General features: G+C 45.7%; 1 protein-coding gene across 1 annotated transcript; it reads left to right on the forward strand.

Annotated features, from left to right (window-relative positions):
- The first annotated feature begins 1,340 nt into the window (after nt 1–1,340).
- On the forward strand, nt 1,341–6,713 carry TMEM211 (transmembrane protein 211). The gene is given in 3 exon segments (XM_029912615.1): nt 1,341–1,401; nt 5,889–6,069; nt 6,395–6,713. Coding segments are annotated over 3 exon segments (561 nt in total).
- The last annotated feature ends 6,911 nt before the right edge of the window (nt 6,714–13,624 follow it).

Below are 13,624 nucleotides of genomic sequence, written 5' to 3' on the forward strand. Positions count from 1 at the left end.
CAGTGAGGCGGGAGGCAGGGTGCCCCCGGGGAGGAGAGGTTTGGGGGCAGGGTGCCCCCGGGGAGGGGGCAGTGAGGCGGGGGGCAGGGTACCCCTGGGGAGGGGGGCCTGGGTGCCCTGCCCTGTGGGGGGCGGGGTCCCGCGGGGGTCCGGTCCATGGCGCCCTCGGGGGGCGGGAGCTGAGACAGCTCGGCCCCTCCCCCCAGAGCGAGTCTCAGCGGGTCCAAGCCCCGAAGGGCCCAGCCCCCCCCCGCGGAGCCCCCACCTGCGTCCTGGGTGTGCGGGCTCCTCTGCCCCAGCGCGGCGCCTCCTCCCGCGGCCGCCGGGCGCTCAGCGCAGCCTAACCTGCTGCCGGGGAAGGGGGGAGGGAGCCGACCGCTCGCGCACCACGAGAGCCCGCCCCGCCCGGCCGGGCCCCGCGCGCAGCCCAACCTGCTGCCTGCCCCACGGGAGGAACCGAGGGAAGCGCCTCTGTTGCCATGGTGACCGCGAGCTCGGCGGGGCCTAGGCGAGGCGGGCCCCCAGCGGCGGGGGGCGGGGCAGCGCTGCTCCACCTGTAGCGCGGCACAGGCAGCTCGCCGCGCGGCGAGTCGGGGGCAGGGAGCTCGCTAAGCGGGGCAGGGAGCTCGCTAAGCGGGGTGCTGCCTGGCTCACGGGGCGTTGTACAGGGCCGGGCCCTGGGTGCTCAGGAGCCTGGGGGTGAGGCCCGAGGGGCTGCTGCAGCCCCTGGCTCCAAGTGGCTTCCATCCTATGCAGGGCTCGCTGGCTCGCAGCACCCCCACTGCGCACGCTGTGAGGGTGACAGGGCCCTGGGGGAGGCTCCTCCACTGAGGTGCCTTGGCTGGGGTCGGGGTGTTTGCTGGGACGTGTTGTTTTGGGTGTCTGGCTTCAGCTGGACACCTTGGTGCTCAGGGCGCGCTCGGGGCTGTACGAACCCAAAGCCAGGGCCTGGAGCACCCAGCCCCGATGGCTTTCTCCACTTGAAGCTGATTTTGTTCCATGCTGGGCACAAGGTTTTGCAGCCTCAGCCCTGACAGGTGAATATTTCACACGGTGACGCCTTTTATTTACGAGGGACCTTTCGGCAACCTTCACTGCAGCTCTGGCGATAACGTGGTACAGATGATAGTACCGAGGCCTTTCCAACGTAACTCAAAAGGCAAAGACGACTGGCAGGGGAGTCTGGCTCTTTGAAGCTGTATAAATTAAACCCAACACAGGCACTTCTAATTCCCAAATCAGAATGCACACATGGGGATTCAGACCAGAATAACTCGGATACCCCCTAGGAGTGTCCGTGAGAATCTCCCCTGCCCCTCTGCCACTTTTAATTTCACGCAATGTTGGAGCTGTGGAAATATGACACTTTGCCATTAAGGAAGGTGTGGCGCTCTATAAAAAGTGAGTCCAAAGTAGCAATGAGGCAGAGTGACACTCACAGGGTCATGAGTCACTGTAAACAGAAAATGTCTGCATTGAGATGTAGAGATAAAGGGAGAGTCCAACCTTCAGTATCTAGAGGCATGCTCTTGAAAGACCAGATGAGAGATGTTAATCTTTTGTCTCTCAGCAAGACAGCTCTGTACCCACACTGTTAGAGTACCCACATAAAGCAAAGACACTGAGGCAAATTCATCCCTCATTTGCTCCTGTGAGATGCCTTTGATGTCAACAAAAGTCACATCATAGTAACAATAGAATTTGGGCCTGTCACTAAACTGCTATGCTGTCGCAATGTTTCAGAACATTGAGGACAACATATCCACCACACGTGTTATTTAGCGCTCTATATTCCATTGTTGTATTCAAAGGAAAATGGCAGCAGCAGAGATGCTCTGGTGTTCTGGTGGAAAGGTGCAGATCCCAAGTCCTGGCAAGACCCTGAAGTGTTATGCAAGATTCACTCTGAGTAATCACAGATTAACTCCTAGCAGGGAAGGCTGCTGTTATGGTTAAAGCACTTGTCTCACCCTCAGGAGATCACGCTTCACTTCCCACCTCTGCCATGGGTTTTCTGTGTGCCTCAGTTCCCTATTTGTAACATAGGGATAATACTACTTTCTGTCTTGACTCCTCAGATTATAGACTCTTTCAGGAAGTGTTGTCTTTTACTCTATGTATGTACAGCACCTACTACAGTGGGGTCCTGATCACAGTTGGAGTGGTGTAGTTAATAACTAAATCATCACATTATTGTTCAAGTGTCTGCCTCAATGGCATCTTCCTCCATAGAGCCACCTACACTCAGCAACAGAGCCAGTCATGAGAGACCTAGCCAAGCATGGTATCCGATCCTACAGTCTTTCCAAGACCCCATGATTGCAGTGGGTACCACTCAGAGCTATTTCACGAAAAGCAAATATTCTATTCTGTAGACGCTGCTGAGACTCACTTCTGCCTGCCTGCTGGGATTCCCACCATCTGAGGGGAAAACCCCAGCTGTAGCTTTTAGAAGTTTTGAAAATGAAAATGCCCAAAGAGATGACACTTTTAAAGCTTCAACTACAGCCATAGGAACTCGCTTCTCAGATGCTTCAAGATCCAGCAGGCTGCTGGCACCAACTCCATACATAATGCCACAGGTGTACATAGCACTGTAGGATAGGTGAAATAGCACAAGCAGGACTCTATGCTGAAGTGTTTACAGTCTAAAGGCAAGGGCCCAAATCCTATCCCCTCCCCAAGCCCTTGTCGCTTGGTGGGGACCTGACCACAGGGGGGAACCAATGCAGTTCCAGGGGCATTGAGGAAGGAGGATGCTGAGATCCTGCCCAGAGGATCTGAGTACTTTGTACATGGATGAGCAAAGCTGGAGCCAGTTCACAGAGGTTTTGGAGCCAGGCTGGAGTGCCACCAGCATTCGCCTACCTTCCATGGGTGGAGTGCAGTCGCTCATGTAGAGCAAAGTTCCACTGTCATTGTGTGGCATATGGAAAAGGATTCCTTCCCCTCATGGTACCCCAGTTCCTTACATAAATCCCCCCTCCTCAGCAATGAGTATTTGATTCATAGGGATTAACTGAAATCCCTGGATAATGTTAAATATTGAGTCCCATCCTGTGTACATAAATTAAAGCTGTAATTCCATACCAGAGTGGTGACAGCAATAGCAAGCGGATACTGCAACACGCAATGGACACAGACACTTGAACTTTGCACCCTTGGTTTATGATTTCACCAGAAATCTCAATGCAATTATACGCAAGTTCTATTCAACTCAGGAGAACGTTACCCCTTATACAAATAATAGAACTAATTAATCTGTGCATTTCTGGTTTTTAAAAATAATACAGAATTTACCATCAAAATAAAGAACACGTCTTAGCAGTTTAGGATGTACCAATATATCATTGGCACTGCTAATTACAGTCCTTTTACTGATAAGTGAACTTTGTTTCTGCTGTCATAATAACCACACATAAGATCCAATAAATTATGAGTGTTTTCAGGTTGTTGGGTTTTTTATCAACTTTGTCAGACTTTACAGCCTGAAAAGAGATCACACAAAATGAAGTTGTAAAATGAATAACATGAACTGTGATGGAGTATCAAACACTATTTCAACTAGGATCTGTTCCTCCAGTCTTGTTTCTCTCATGTAGTGTATCAGTGCCCTGCAGTGGAGAAATAGGTTAACTGCAGATGCCATAGATCCAAGTACTGCCCTGCCAGTGACTGGGCCAAATACAGATCTGAGTTACACTAGATTCAAACACCAGATTGGACCATTGTGATCATCTGATTTGCCCTCCCGTATAACACAGGCCAGAGAACTTTCCCAAAATAATTCCTAGAACAGATCTTTTAGAAAAACATCCAATCTTGGTTTAAAAGTTACCAGTGATGGAGAATCCACCATGACCCTGGGTAAATTGTTCCAATGGTTAATTACCCTCAATATACATGATTCAGTGTCTGGCAGTTGAAGGTCGACAAATTCAGACTGGAAATAAGGTGTAAAATGTTGTCTGCTAGATTGAAGCACTCATTATCAAGTATTTGTTCCCCATGTAAGGACATATAAACTGTAATCAAGTCACCCCCAGGGCCGGCTCCAAGCCCCAGGCAACCAAGCTGGTGCTTGGGGCGGCACCTGGAGGGGGGCGGCGCGGCGCTCCGGCCGCCGGGGAGAGCGGGGCCACAGCCGGGCTCGCTGCCCTCCCCCCCGGCACCCTGCCCCCGGCCGCCGGGGGGAGAGCGGAGCCCCCGCCGGGGCTCGCCGCCCTCCCCCCAGGGCTCCGCCCGCCCCTCCCCCCCCCGGGGGGGGGGGGAGGGCGGGCCGGAGGCTTTTTTGCCTGGGGCGGCAAAAAAGAAGTGAGGTTCTTACCCACGAAAGCTTATGCTCCCAATACTTCTGTTAGTCTCAAAGGTGCCACAGGACCCTCTGTTGCTTTTTACTAAAAATCTGGAAATACAGATTTCTGTAGATTCTGCATAGATTAAAAAGCTACTGGCCCTCAAGTTTACAAGGACAAATGCAGGCAGCTGGTGATTTACTCCTGGCCTCTGAGCATAGATGTCTTGCTCTCGCCTTGTCCTGTTTGTAATATTTGCTGATAGTCTCTCTTTGCTCTGAGTGCACTGCAGCAAGAAGGCAAAGGCACCGCAGCCCCTTTAAGCCACTCTGGCAGACTACAGGGACTATAAAGGGGGCAGAAATGTCCCCTGAGAAAACCTTCATTAAGAAGTTTCCCCACCTGGCATAGAATGGCCACAACAACCCTACGTCACCCCTCAACCTCAAGCATTAGGGGATATACCGGGAGTCGGGAGACGTGAGGGTATGTTTGCAGCATACGGCATTCTGGGTATTCAGGGCTGATGGCCTGAATGCATGCGAGTGTCAGAATGCAGTGTCACTCATTCCGAAATTAGCTCCACAAGATCCACAGTGGCATCACGTCTGGGCAGTTTTCTCCCTGGCCTTGGCCTGCATTTTCAGCTTCAGTCTGACATCCCCTGCGTGAGTCAGAAACAAGCCCACGTCATTTGGGGTCTTTACCCACGGCTCTTGGTCCTCAAAAGCTCCTGATACGCAGATGTGCACCATATACAGGACTCTAGAGAATATCCCTGCTGTTTCCTGGAAGGTACATGGTCCACAAGATACGCAAACGGACAAGCACAACCCGTGCCTGTAGATTCCTCCCTGATGTGACTTGTTTGACTCACCTCCTGGGGCTCAAACCAGAGGGATATTTGGCCCTTTTGTTCTTTTTACTGTTAAAGAACCAGTAGCATTATTAACAGGTAATTAGCACTTTACAATAGTACTTTATAATGTTCAAAGTACTGAATGTTAATAAATTAACCCAATTAATGTTGCAAGCCGCATTTTCAAGTGAACCTTTAGTTTTGTGTCTGTTTTAACTACAGATACAAATTTGCAGATGCAATTAACTGCTGGCACTATAAGGCCTGAGAGGTCACATCCATCAAGCAGGGGTGGGAGTGGCCAAGAAAACAAAGACCAAGAACCCAGTGCCTGACTGTATTTCCCTGAAATCTAGTTCATGTGCAGTTGGTCCCTTTGCTTGGCATTTTAAAAATATCCAAAGGCACTTGTCCAGCTTGCAAAATAAAGGGCTCCAAAATTCCAGCATCAAACCTGGAGGCAGAAGCACCGTGAGCACTCTAAATCCACTAGGGGCTGTTCCACTGATTCCTCTCTTGTGACTGTAGTGTTCAGTATTAAAATATACCTGCCAATAGCAGAGACCCACTTCTATTTAGTCTGACACATTCGTCAGAGATATGGGGACTCCTTAAATAGCTGGAGGCTAATTTTAACACCAAAAGGGGTAGTGGGCCTATCTATTGCCTAGCAGAGGTGATAATGTCATTCCAGTGAGGAGTCTGGCAATCAACACTATATTCTAATGTTCTAGGACCACCAAGCTTTTTCTTGAACAAAGAGACCCATATTTGGTTTCAGATTGCAGCTGTATTGCTTTTTGGAGGTTGGATGCTGCTAGCATTTGGAACAGTTCTTACCTTGTCTTGGATTTTTATATCCCAGGGACTTTGCCAGAGGAGGGTTATCTGCAAAACATCTGCAAACAGCTGCAGGTATTTACCTTTCAGGAGATGGAGCTGTTCCTTCGGGTCATTACAACTCTAGCCTCATTCATATTGTCTGTCACTCATGCTCCTGAAAGCTCCAGTGACACCCACAGGTTAGTGGTGGTGTCCAGCAAACTGAGCCAACGTGGCAGCGATAATGATAATGCGAGTTCATGGATACATCTGCCTGTGTGAAATCCATGCTCACCTCTCTTCAAGTCTTCTGTAGCCAAGTCTCCCCTCATCACCCCTCCAAAAAATGAACAAACTACTTTCTGAAGCAGGATCTTCACTCAGTGGTTTCCAACTGCCTGTTATCTGATGTTGGAAGCTCTGTCATTTTTTGCACTGGTATAATTGCAGGCTTGCTTGTTTTTTACCTCCCGCCAGTGATTGGCACAATCTTGGGACTACTGATTTTTCCATGTAGTTTGGATTCTGCATTTGCTAATGAAATTGGTGGTTCCTTCTCCACATACAATGCTGGGAAATATAAGCTTGGCTGAGACTACATGGTGGCTCTCCTGGATGTCGTACTACCATGTTAACTGCCAGTCATCAGCAGATACAATTTAAATGAGGTCAAGTCCAAGATCTTTTTCTCTACTGCTACAGAAAGTATAATTCTAGTAAGAGAAGATGAACAATAAAATCCTTCAGTAAAACTAGTGTTTTATGATTGACAGCTCCATGGTTTTGTACAGATAAACAAAACCAGGGCATAGCCTTTTCTTACCCAACATGCACCAGGCCGCAAGGAACCCCCACCTTAATGCTAGCAGAATGGTGGGCCAAATCCTCAGCTGGTGTAAATCTGCATAATTCCATTGAAGTCAAAGAGCTACACAGCCGGTAGCTGAGAGCCTGACCCATTGTTCCCATAGCAGTTGGTAAACTTTGTCTCCTCTTCACACAAAGCAGCTTTGTTTCATTCTTTACAATGATCGGTTTCCATTGTCTGTGCTGAAAAGGAAGGAATGAGCAAGGGGAAGCTCAGGGGTGACAGCACTGGGAGTCCTGGCAGGCAGACTCATAGCACAGCAGTAGCATAGAACAGCATCTGGCTGAGGCTTGATTAACGAGCACTGGCAGACAGCATCTGTCCAGTTCCAGAGAATGACAGGGTTAGACAGCCAGGGCACCACTGGAGACCAGAAAGGGGCAGGGAATGGAGAGAAAAAGGCAGAGCTGTAGCCAGGTACAGGCTAGGCAGTGGTGAAAAGGGGAGCAGATGGATCTGGCAGTGAAAAGAGGGGAGCCCTACTGCGGGTGGGATGGGAAGAGAGATGTCCCTGGCAGGAGAGGGAGTTAAAGAAAAAGCAATGGGACCTTGAAAGCGGAGGGGAGAGGCAGGAAGTTCTGGAGAGATCAAACAGGTGCAGATCTCCTCTGACAGACACCTTCAGCAATAGCATCAAGAGGGTTCTTGCTTTTTGTCTCCAGTTCACAAGCAAGAGGGCTGGTTTTCACTCCCTGTAACTCCTCCACAAACTCACCCTGGGATCTAAGAGTCAAGCTGGTTCCATTCCATCTTGTGCATTATCACCAGTAGTAAAGGCAAATTGGGCCCAACACTGGTGCAGCTGATGTAGCAAAGGTGCAATTGACTGGGTCGTAGTGAACAGTTCTGCTGAGGAGACACCACTGTGTTGCTGGGTACTCCAGTGCCATGAAGAGCTCTGGATTTGCATGAAATTGAAAATCTCAATCCTTGAGCTACTAAAGCCTACATATGGCACAGACATAAGATATTTAGATCTAGTCAGAATACTTCTCACCAATCCTACCTTATTAAGAGGAAGCCACACCTCTGAGGCAATCCCATTTCCCAACAGAGTATTACTGAGATACTGATAGGAAACTGGAGAAAACACTGCACAACATGATGCAGGATATCATTAGCAGTAATCATACTGCTATAAATATACACTGCGCTTTGCAAAAGAGTAAATGTATTCCCTGCTACAAAGAGTTGGAGCTAAAAGGGTTAAAGCAAGAAGTGCACTTTTAGAGAGTCCCAGACATTGCAATGATTTTTAGATACACATTGGAGACTTCCCTTGTCAACAGTTTAATAATCCTAAACATGCCTCATTGAAGATTAAAACAGTTTGCACTACTGCTAATTGCAACTTGGATAACACAAGCATGTGTTAGTTTCTCTCACACAGCAACTGTACAAGTTCTTTCCAGACTAGGAACAAAATATGTTACAGGAACAACTGGGTAAATCTTCTGAGATTTTCACTTTTGGATTATATTTGTGGAATTATGGTATGGTATAAACAATGAGTTGTTTTGATGACTCTTCATCTCTCCTGATGGTGCAGTAATGAAAAACCCCTTTATAAATATCTAGATGCCCCCTTAAAACACACACAATTAACAAGAGGCACCAGAACAAGCATCTCTGAAGATGTTACATTCCAGGATTCAGCAGCGAGCTCTATTTTGATTTGATGTCCTCTGACACTCTGAGGCTGTTTATAGGCAGAATGAATGTAATGCACGAATTGTGTGTTAGGGACACCTGTTGCTAGTACAATTTTAAAAGATACTCTGGGCTGCCGCTCTTTGTAGTCAGCTTCTTTGGGTTCAGGGATCTGAGTTGGCAAGTAGTTGGATGTTCTGGTCAATAACGTTTGGATTATTTTGTTAGCTGGGAGATTTATCCTCCCAGGAAGGCCAGGTAGGAGGTCTGGAGTGGTATGCGAACTGAGTGACGCACCAGTCTGCCAACGCCACAAAGGCAGGAGATGAGGCAGTGAGTAAGAGCTGCTAGGCAAAGAGTGGGTGTTTACTTCTGTCAGGCTGTAACCCACCTTCAGAGCAGCGCTGCTGGTGCTAAGGTGGGGAGGAAGCTGCACGCATGAGTGGGACAGCACCAGCAAGATGCATAAGGCATATGGGTTGCTCCTGTGAAGTGCTGAGTGCCCTCAACTCCTATTAAAGTCAAGGGGAGGTGTGGCCTGATGGTGCAAGATGCTGAATGCCCCACGGTCAGAGGTGCTTGCAGGAGACCAGGCCACAAAGGGTGGCTGCCCACAGCAGGACAGAGAGCTTGGCAATACAGAAGCAGGGTGAAACGCACAATGTTTTAAAGCTTGGAGCATCACAATTTCGATTGGAAGCATTTTAGTAACATGCTTCCCTGCAGAGATTTCTGTATCTAGCTAGCTCTGCAGCTCTCACCATCTGTAACTCTGTTTAGATCTATTTCTATCTCTGCATTCACATGGATCTATAGCTCAGCTTCCAAGCTTTGGAAAGAGACTAAGCCTGAGCTGTAATTCCAAGATGCACCAGAGACACTGGTATTTAAACATCTGTCCCTTTCAGCATTATGTCATTTGTGTCTATTCTTATCTGAATGTTTATTTTCACATTTTCCAAACAAAACATTTCCATCCAGTATTTTGAACTCAGTCCATAGTGTCACTCACATACTGCTGCTGATGCGACACATCAGACATGCCTAAGGGTTTTATAATTCTATCCTAATCCAGGTCATTCACTGTCAAGATGCAAAAGCAGGTGATATGATGTGGTAGTTGAATTCTGTGTCAGCATTAATCAGATGGTATCTCTATCTCCCTAAGCAAGTACATCATACAAGCCTCAGATGGATTGGCAACTGGATGCATCATTCATGCAGTGTTCCTGGACAACTAAGAGCTTAGAAAACCTCTCTCTTCATTCTCTCCTCTCCTGCCCTTCAACCTGAGCAACAACCCAAAGAGGACTAGACACAGCTGCACCAGTAGAGGAATTCTACTTCATCTTCCAAAAGGGTACAAAGGAGAGAAAGAAGAGCCTGGTGATATCCACCACCTTTCCTTGGCTAATATTTGTGTACAAAGGGCCAGATCCAGAGTCCATTGAAGTCAGTGGAAAGACTCCCACTGCCTTCAATGGTCTGTGACTCAGGTCCAAGTTGAGTGGGTTTCCACCTGCCAAAGATGTCTTTGGGGGTTTATGAAGGACACAGGGTGAGAATGACAAATGTTTTGCATTTTTGCTAATCACTCCTGACTCCCCACAAGAGTGATGATCTTCACTAGCAACATGTAATTGTCTCACCGTGTTCTAGGAGGACGCACTTCTAAGACGACTTCTTCTTTTCTATCCATGCTGCTGAAACAGCTTCTAAACCAGTGCCAAAGCTGAAAAGAGATTGCTGGAGAGAATTAGATTGTGCATGTGCCGCACAAGAGATTCAATTATCCAAACCTCCATTTCCAACCAGCTGCCAACCTGTTTCCCTCTTCTACTGATTCCTGAACATCTCAGTATCTTCGGAGGGTTGATTAGGATTCAGCTGTATGTCGCTTTCCTGACAAGCTCAAAGAGTTTTTTGAAAGAAAGGAACTCAGTTCAAGCATTGATCTTTGTAAGTGACAAGACCCACCATGTACATTTGACCCATGAAAAGCTTTCTTGTCAATGAGAGTTGTGACTACAGATTCAGGTTCTGATTCTCCACTTCTTTGATCCTGCATCATCATTGATACCTGTGAACATTAAGACTGCATCCTGTGTGTAAAACATTATTCCATTTGATAACATTTGCACAGGTGTAACTGATGGCAAAAGGCAGTGAAGAATCTGGCTAAAAGAGATACAAAACTTTCCACAACTCCTTTCTTAGTGCCTCTAGTCAGTAAAAGCACAGCAATAAACAACAGCCAGGATTTTATTGATTTGAAAATACATTTAACCATAGAGAATATAGTTTTAGTTTGTCTTTCTGAACAACAGTAAGGAACAATTTACAAAGAAAACCAAAAGCATGAGTAAAATATAACAGTGTGAAGTTGAAATATGCCAAGACAGACTTTAGCAGTACTTCTACAAATGTTATAATAAAAGCTACAATGCTCATTAATCTCATATAGAGTGAGTCCCAGAGACCAAAATGGCATCCTATGGGTAAAAGCAGCAATTTGTTGTAGGGCAACATAAGGTTTAACACCAGTTCATACAGTACATTCATAATCCTGTTAAATGTAATTCTTTTTCCAACACATCCTTGTGGTAAGTTTATCATTAATTTCCCAAATGTATAAGAGGTCTGTCTTCTAAGGTTTCCCACTGTACTTAGCAAAAACTAAGCTTCGTACTATATGTTTTAGAATTATATAGGTGCCAATCATGGGTCCATAGTGAAGGTAGAGTTACATTTTGTACATAAAGCCGGGATGCAACCTCTGTTTATGAAAAATACAGATTATTCTCCCCAAACTCTCAGCACTTACTCAGAGAAGAATGAATTTTCTGAGAATTTACAAGTAAATCTGTTAATTAATTTTAGGAGTAAATTAATTTGGTAAAAATGAGTCCCTTAAGAAATGTAGTATCCAGTGTCAGACCTTTTTATTTAACCTCAATTATCTTATTAAGGAAACAACACAGACTCTTCAAATTTCTCATACAGTTAGAGATCACCGAGAATTTGTGCATAGACTAATATTTGAAGATTTTTATTTATTTTGCAGATAAATGGTCATTTTAAACTATTGCTGAAAGTCCCTCCCTCCGCAGGAGCTGGAGATAAAGTTCTATTACAGAGAATTCCATGAAAAATTGCCCTCTTTTGAATTGGCTGCTACCCCCCATTGTTCTGAATGGGAGTGAGTTCACATGCTGCCCTCAGCAAAGATGTCCACTGCCTCCATTCAGCAAGCTCCTCATGGCGCAGAGAGGACCACTGTCTATGCTCTGAGGGCTTCACGGTTATTGGAAACAATGGGAGGCGGTGGCCATTTTGAAAGCAGGCAATTCTTTGAGATGTTCTAAATAATTTTATGTTCCAGCCTCTGCTGAAGGAGACACTTTCGGTTATGAAAAGTAACAGGAAAAAATGACCATTAATCCTAATGGTTTCATTCCCAAACCAATCCATTGCACTAGATCTGCCCAATAGAAAGGGCACGGGGGTGGGGAACTAGGGTGCAATGCGGAGGGCAGGGGGTAGGCAGAAGCTGAGGTATAAATGCGGGTTACTTCGTACTGATCTGTCAATGCACAACCGTTGTAAATGCAGCTTCACTAGCCAGTCCAGTCTGGCTACTTAGTGCTGCTCCCAAAACCCATAACGCAGCTAGAACCTACTGGGAAGCCTGGCCCGAAAAGTAAAAATAAAACACTTAAGTCTGATACTTCATATCTTGAAATCATTAGCAATATCACACTGTGACATTCTCTTTGGGCTTCGCGGTCAGTGTTCATGTATGAATTTTTAATATTTTTTAAAGGAAACGCTCGACAAAAACTAGAGAACGTACATCACTAATTTAGGGTAAACTACATTACAAGGATGGTGTAACTATTCAAAACACAAGCATTATAAACCCAGGATATTCAGCGTTAAGGTTAAGCTTAAACTTAAAAGAAATCCAAATATGTTGAGCTATAGAAATGCAAGTTAAGGCACACAAACAACCATAATTCTTGTCCTTAGTGACACCAAAAAAAAAAAAAATCTAATGTGTCTTTAAAAATCAGTTTAATCTAATCTGGGACTGAAAAACTAAAAAACGTTTTGATCATTAAGGTATGTTTCTTGCAGGTTGTAACTACAGGAGAGAGTTAAGGTGGTTTGGGTACCCTAAGTAGGAAGACAGAAGAGGCAAGATTCAAAGGGACGTAATGGAAGGTATTTGGGAGAGGTCCAATATTATACAGGAAAACACCATCTTTATCTACTGCAGAGTTTTAATGATTAGTTCTAGCAATAATTACCAAATTTCTATATTGCTAGAAAATGTGCACTTCATAAATAACAAATTGTGCTCTTTCAGTATCTACATGTGCTCAAGAAATATGGGAAACATTACCACAACTGCTGGTTTTAGCTAAAATTCCAAAGCAGACAGATAAATCACAAGGATGCCATTTCTTCAGTACATTTGTCAAATTTTAAAAACATCTCTCCCCTTTATCTCACTGATGAAATTGGTTCAGAGACTATCACTGGCTGAACAGGGAAGCTACAATACGGGAAAAACAGAGCAGCAACTCACACTGCATATTTTCAAGTCACTTAATTTTTTTAAAGAAAAATCATATGTCGTGTGTGACAAGGGTTGTGGAACAAGGGCTCTGTATTCTTTACAGACTATCCCTAAAGTAGCTCCCAGCTCAGTGAAATCAGTCGACTGACAGAGCAAGTGGGGACAGAAAAGACAGTCAAGCGTTTCTGGAGCAAGAATGACATATGACAGTTTAAAAAAAAACAGTCATAAGAAAAACAAAAGTAGGAGTGAAGTTCCCCCCTGGCCTAGGCCCACAAAGGCCTACGTACCTCTCAAGTGGGACTTAAGTGGCTTGTGCCTGTTCTCTGCTGAGAGGTGAATTTTACCCAAACAGAAGAGCTAAAATTATGCTGTCTACATTACAGCATCAGGAACAATTGCTTCCCTTGAGATGGCTTTTAAACCACCCGTAAAAATTATCATTAACATCTGTACTTCTATTCAGTCTTTAGCTACAGCAAAACCAAAATTCGGTATGGTAAGAGGCTGCTAAAAAATAAAAGGCTGAGTAAGAGTAACACATCGCA

The sequence above is a fragment of the Terrapene carolina genome, unplaced genomic scaffold (assembly GCF_002925995.2).
Source record: "Terrapene carolina triunguis isolate 2854851 unplaced genomic scaffold, T_m_triunguis-2.0 Scaffold234, whole genome shotgun sequence".
NCBI classification, from domain to species: domain Eukaryota; kingdom Metazoa; phylum Chordata; order Testudines; family Emydidae; genus Terrapene; species Terrapene triunguis.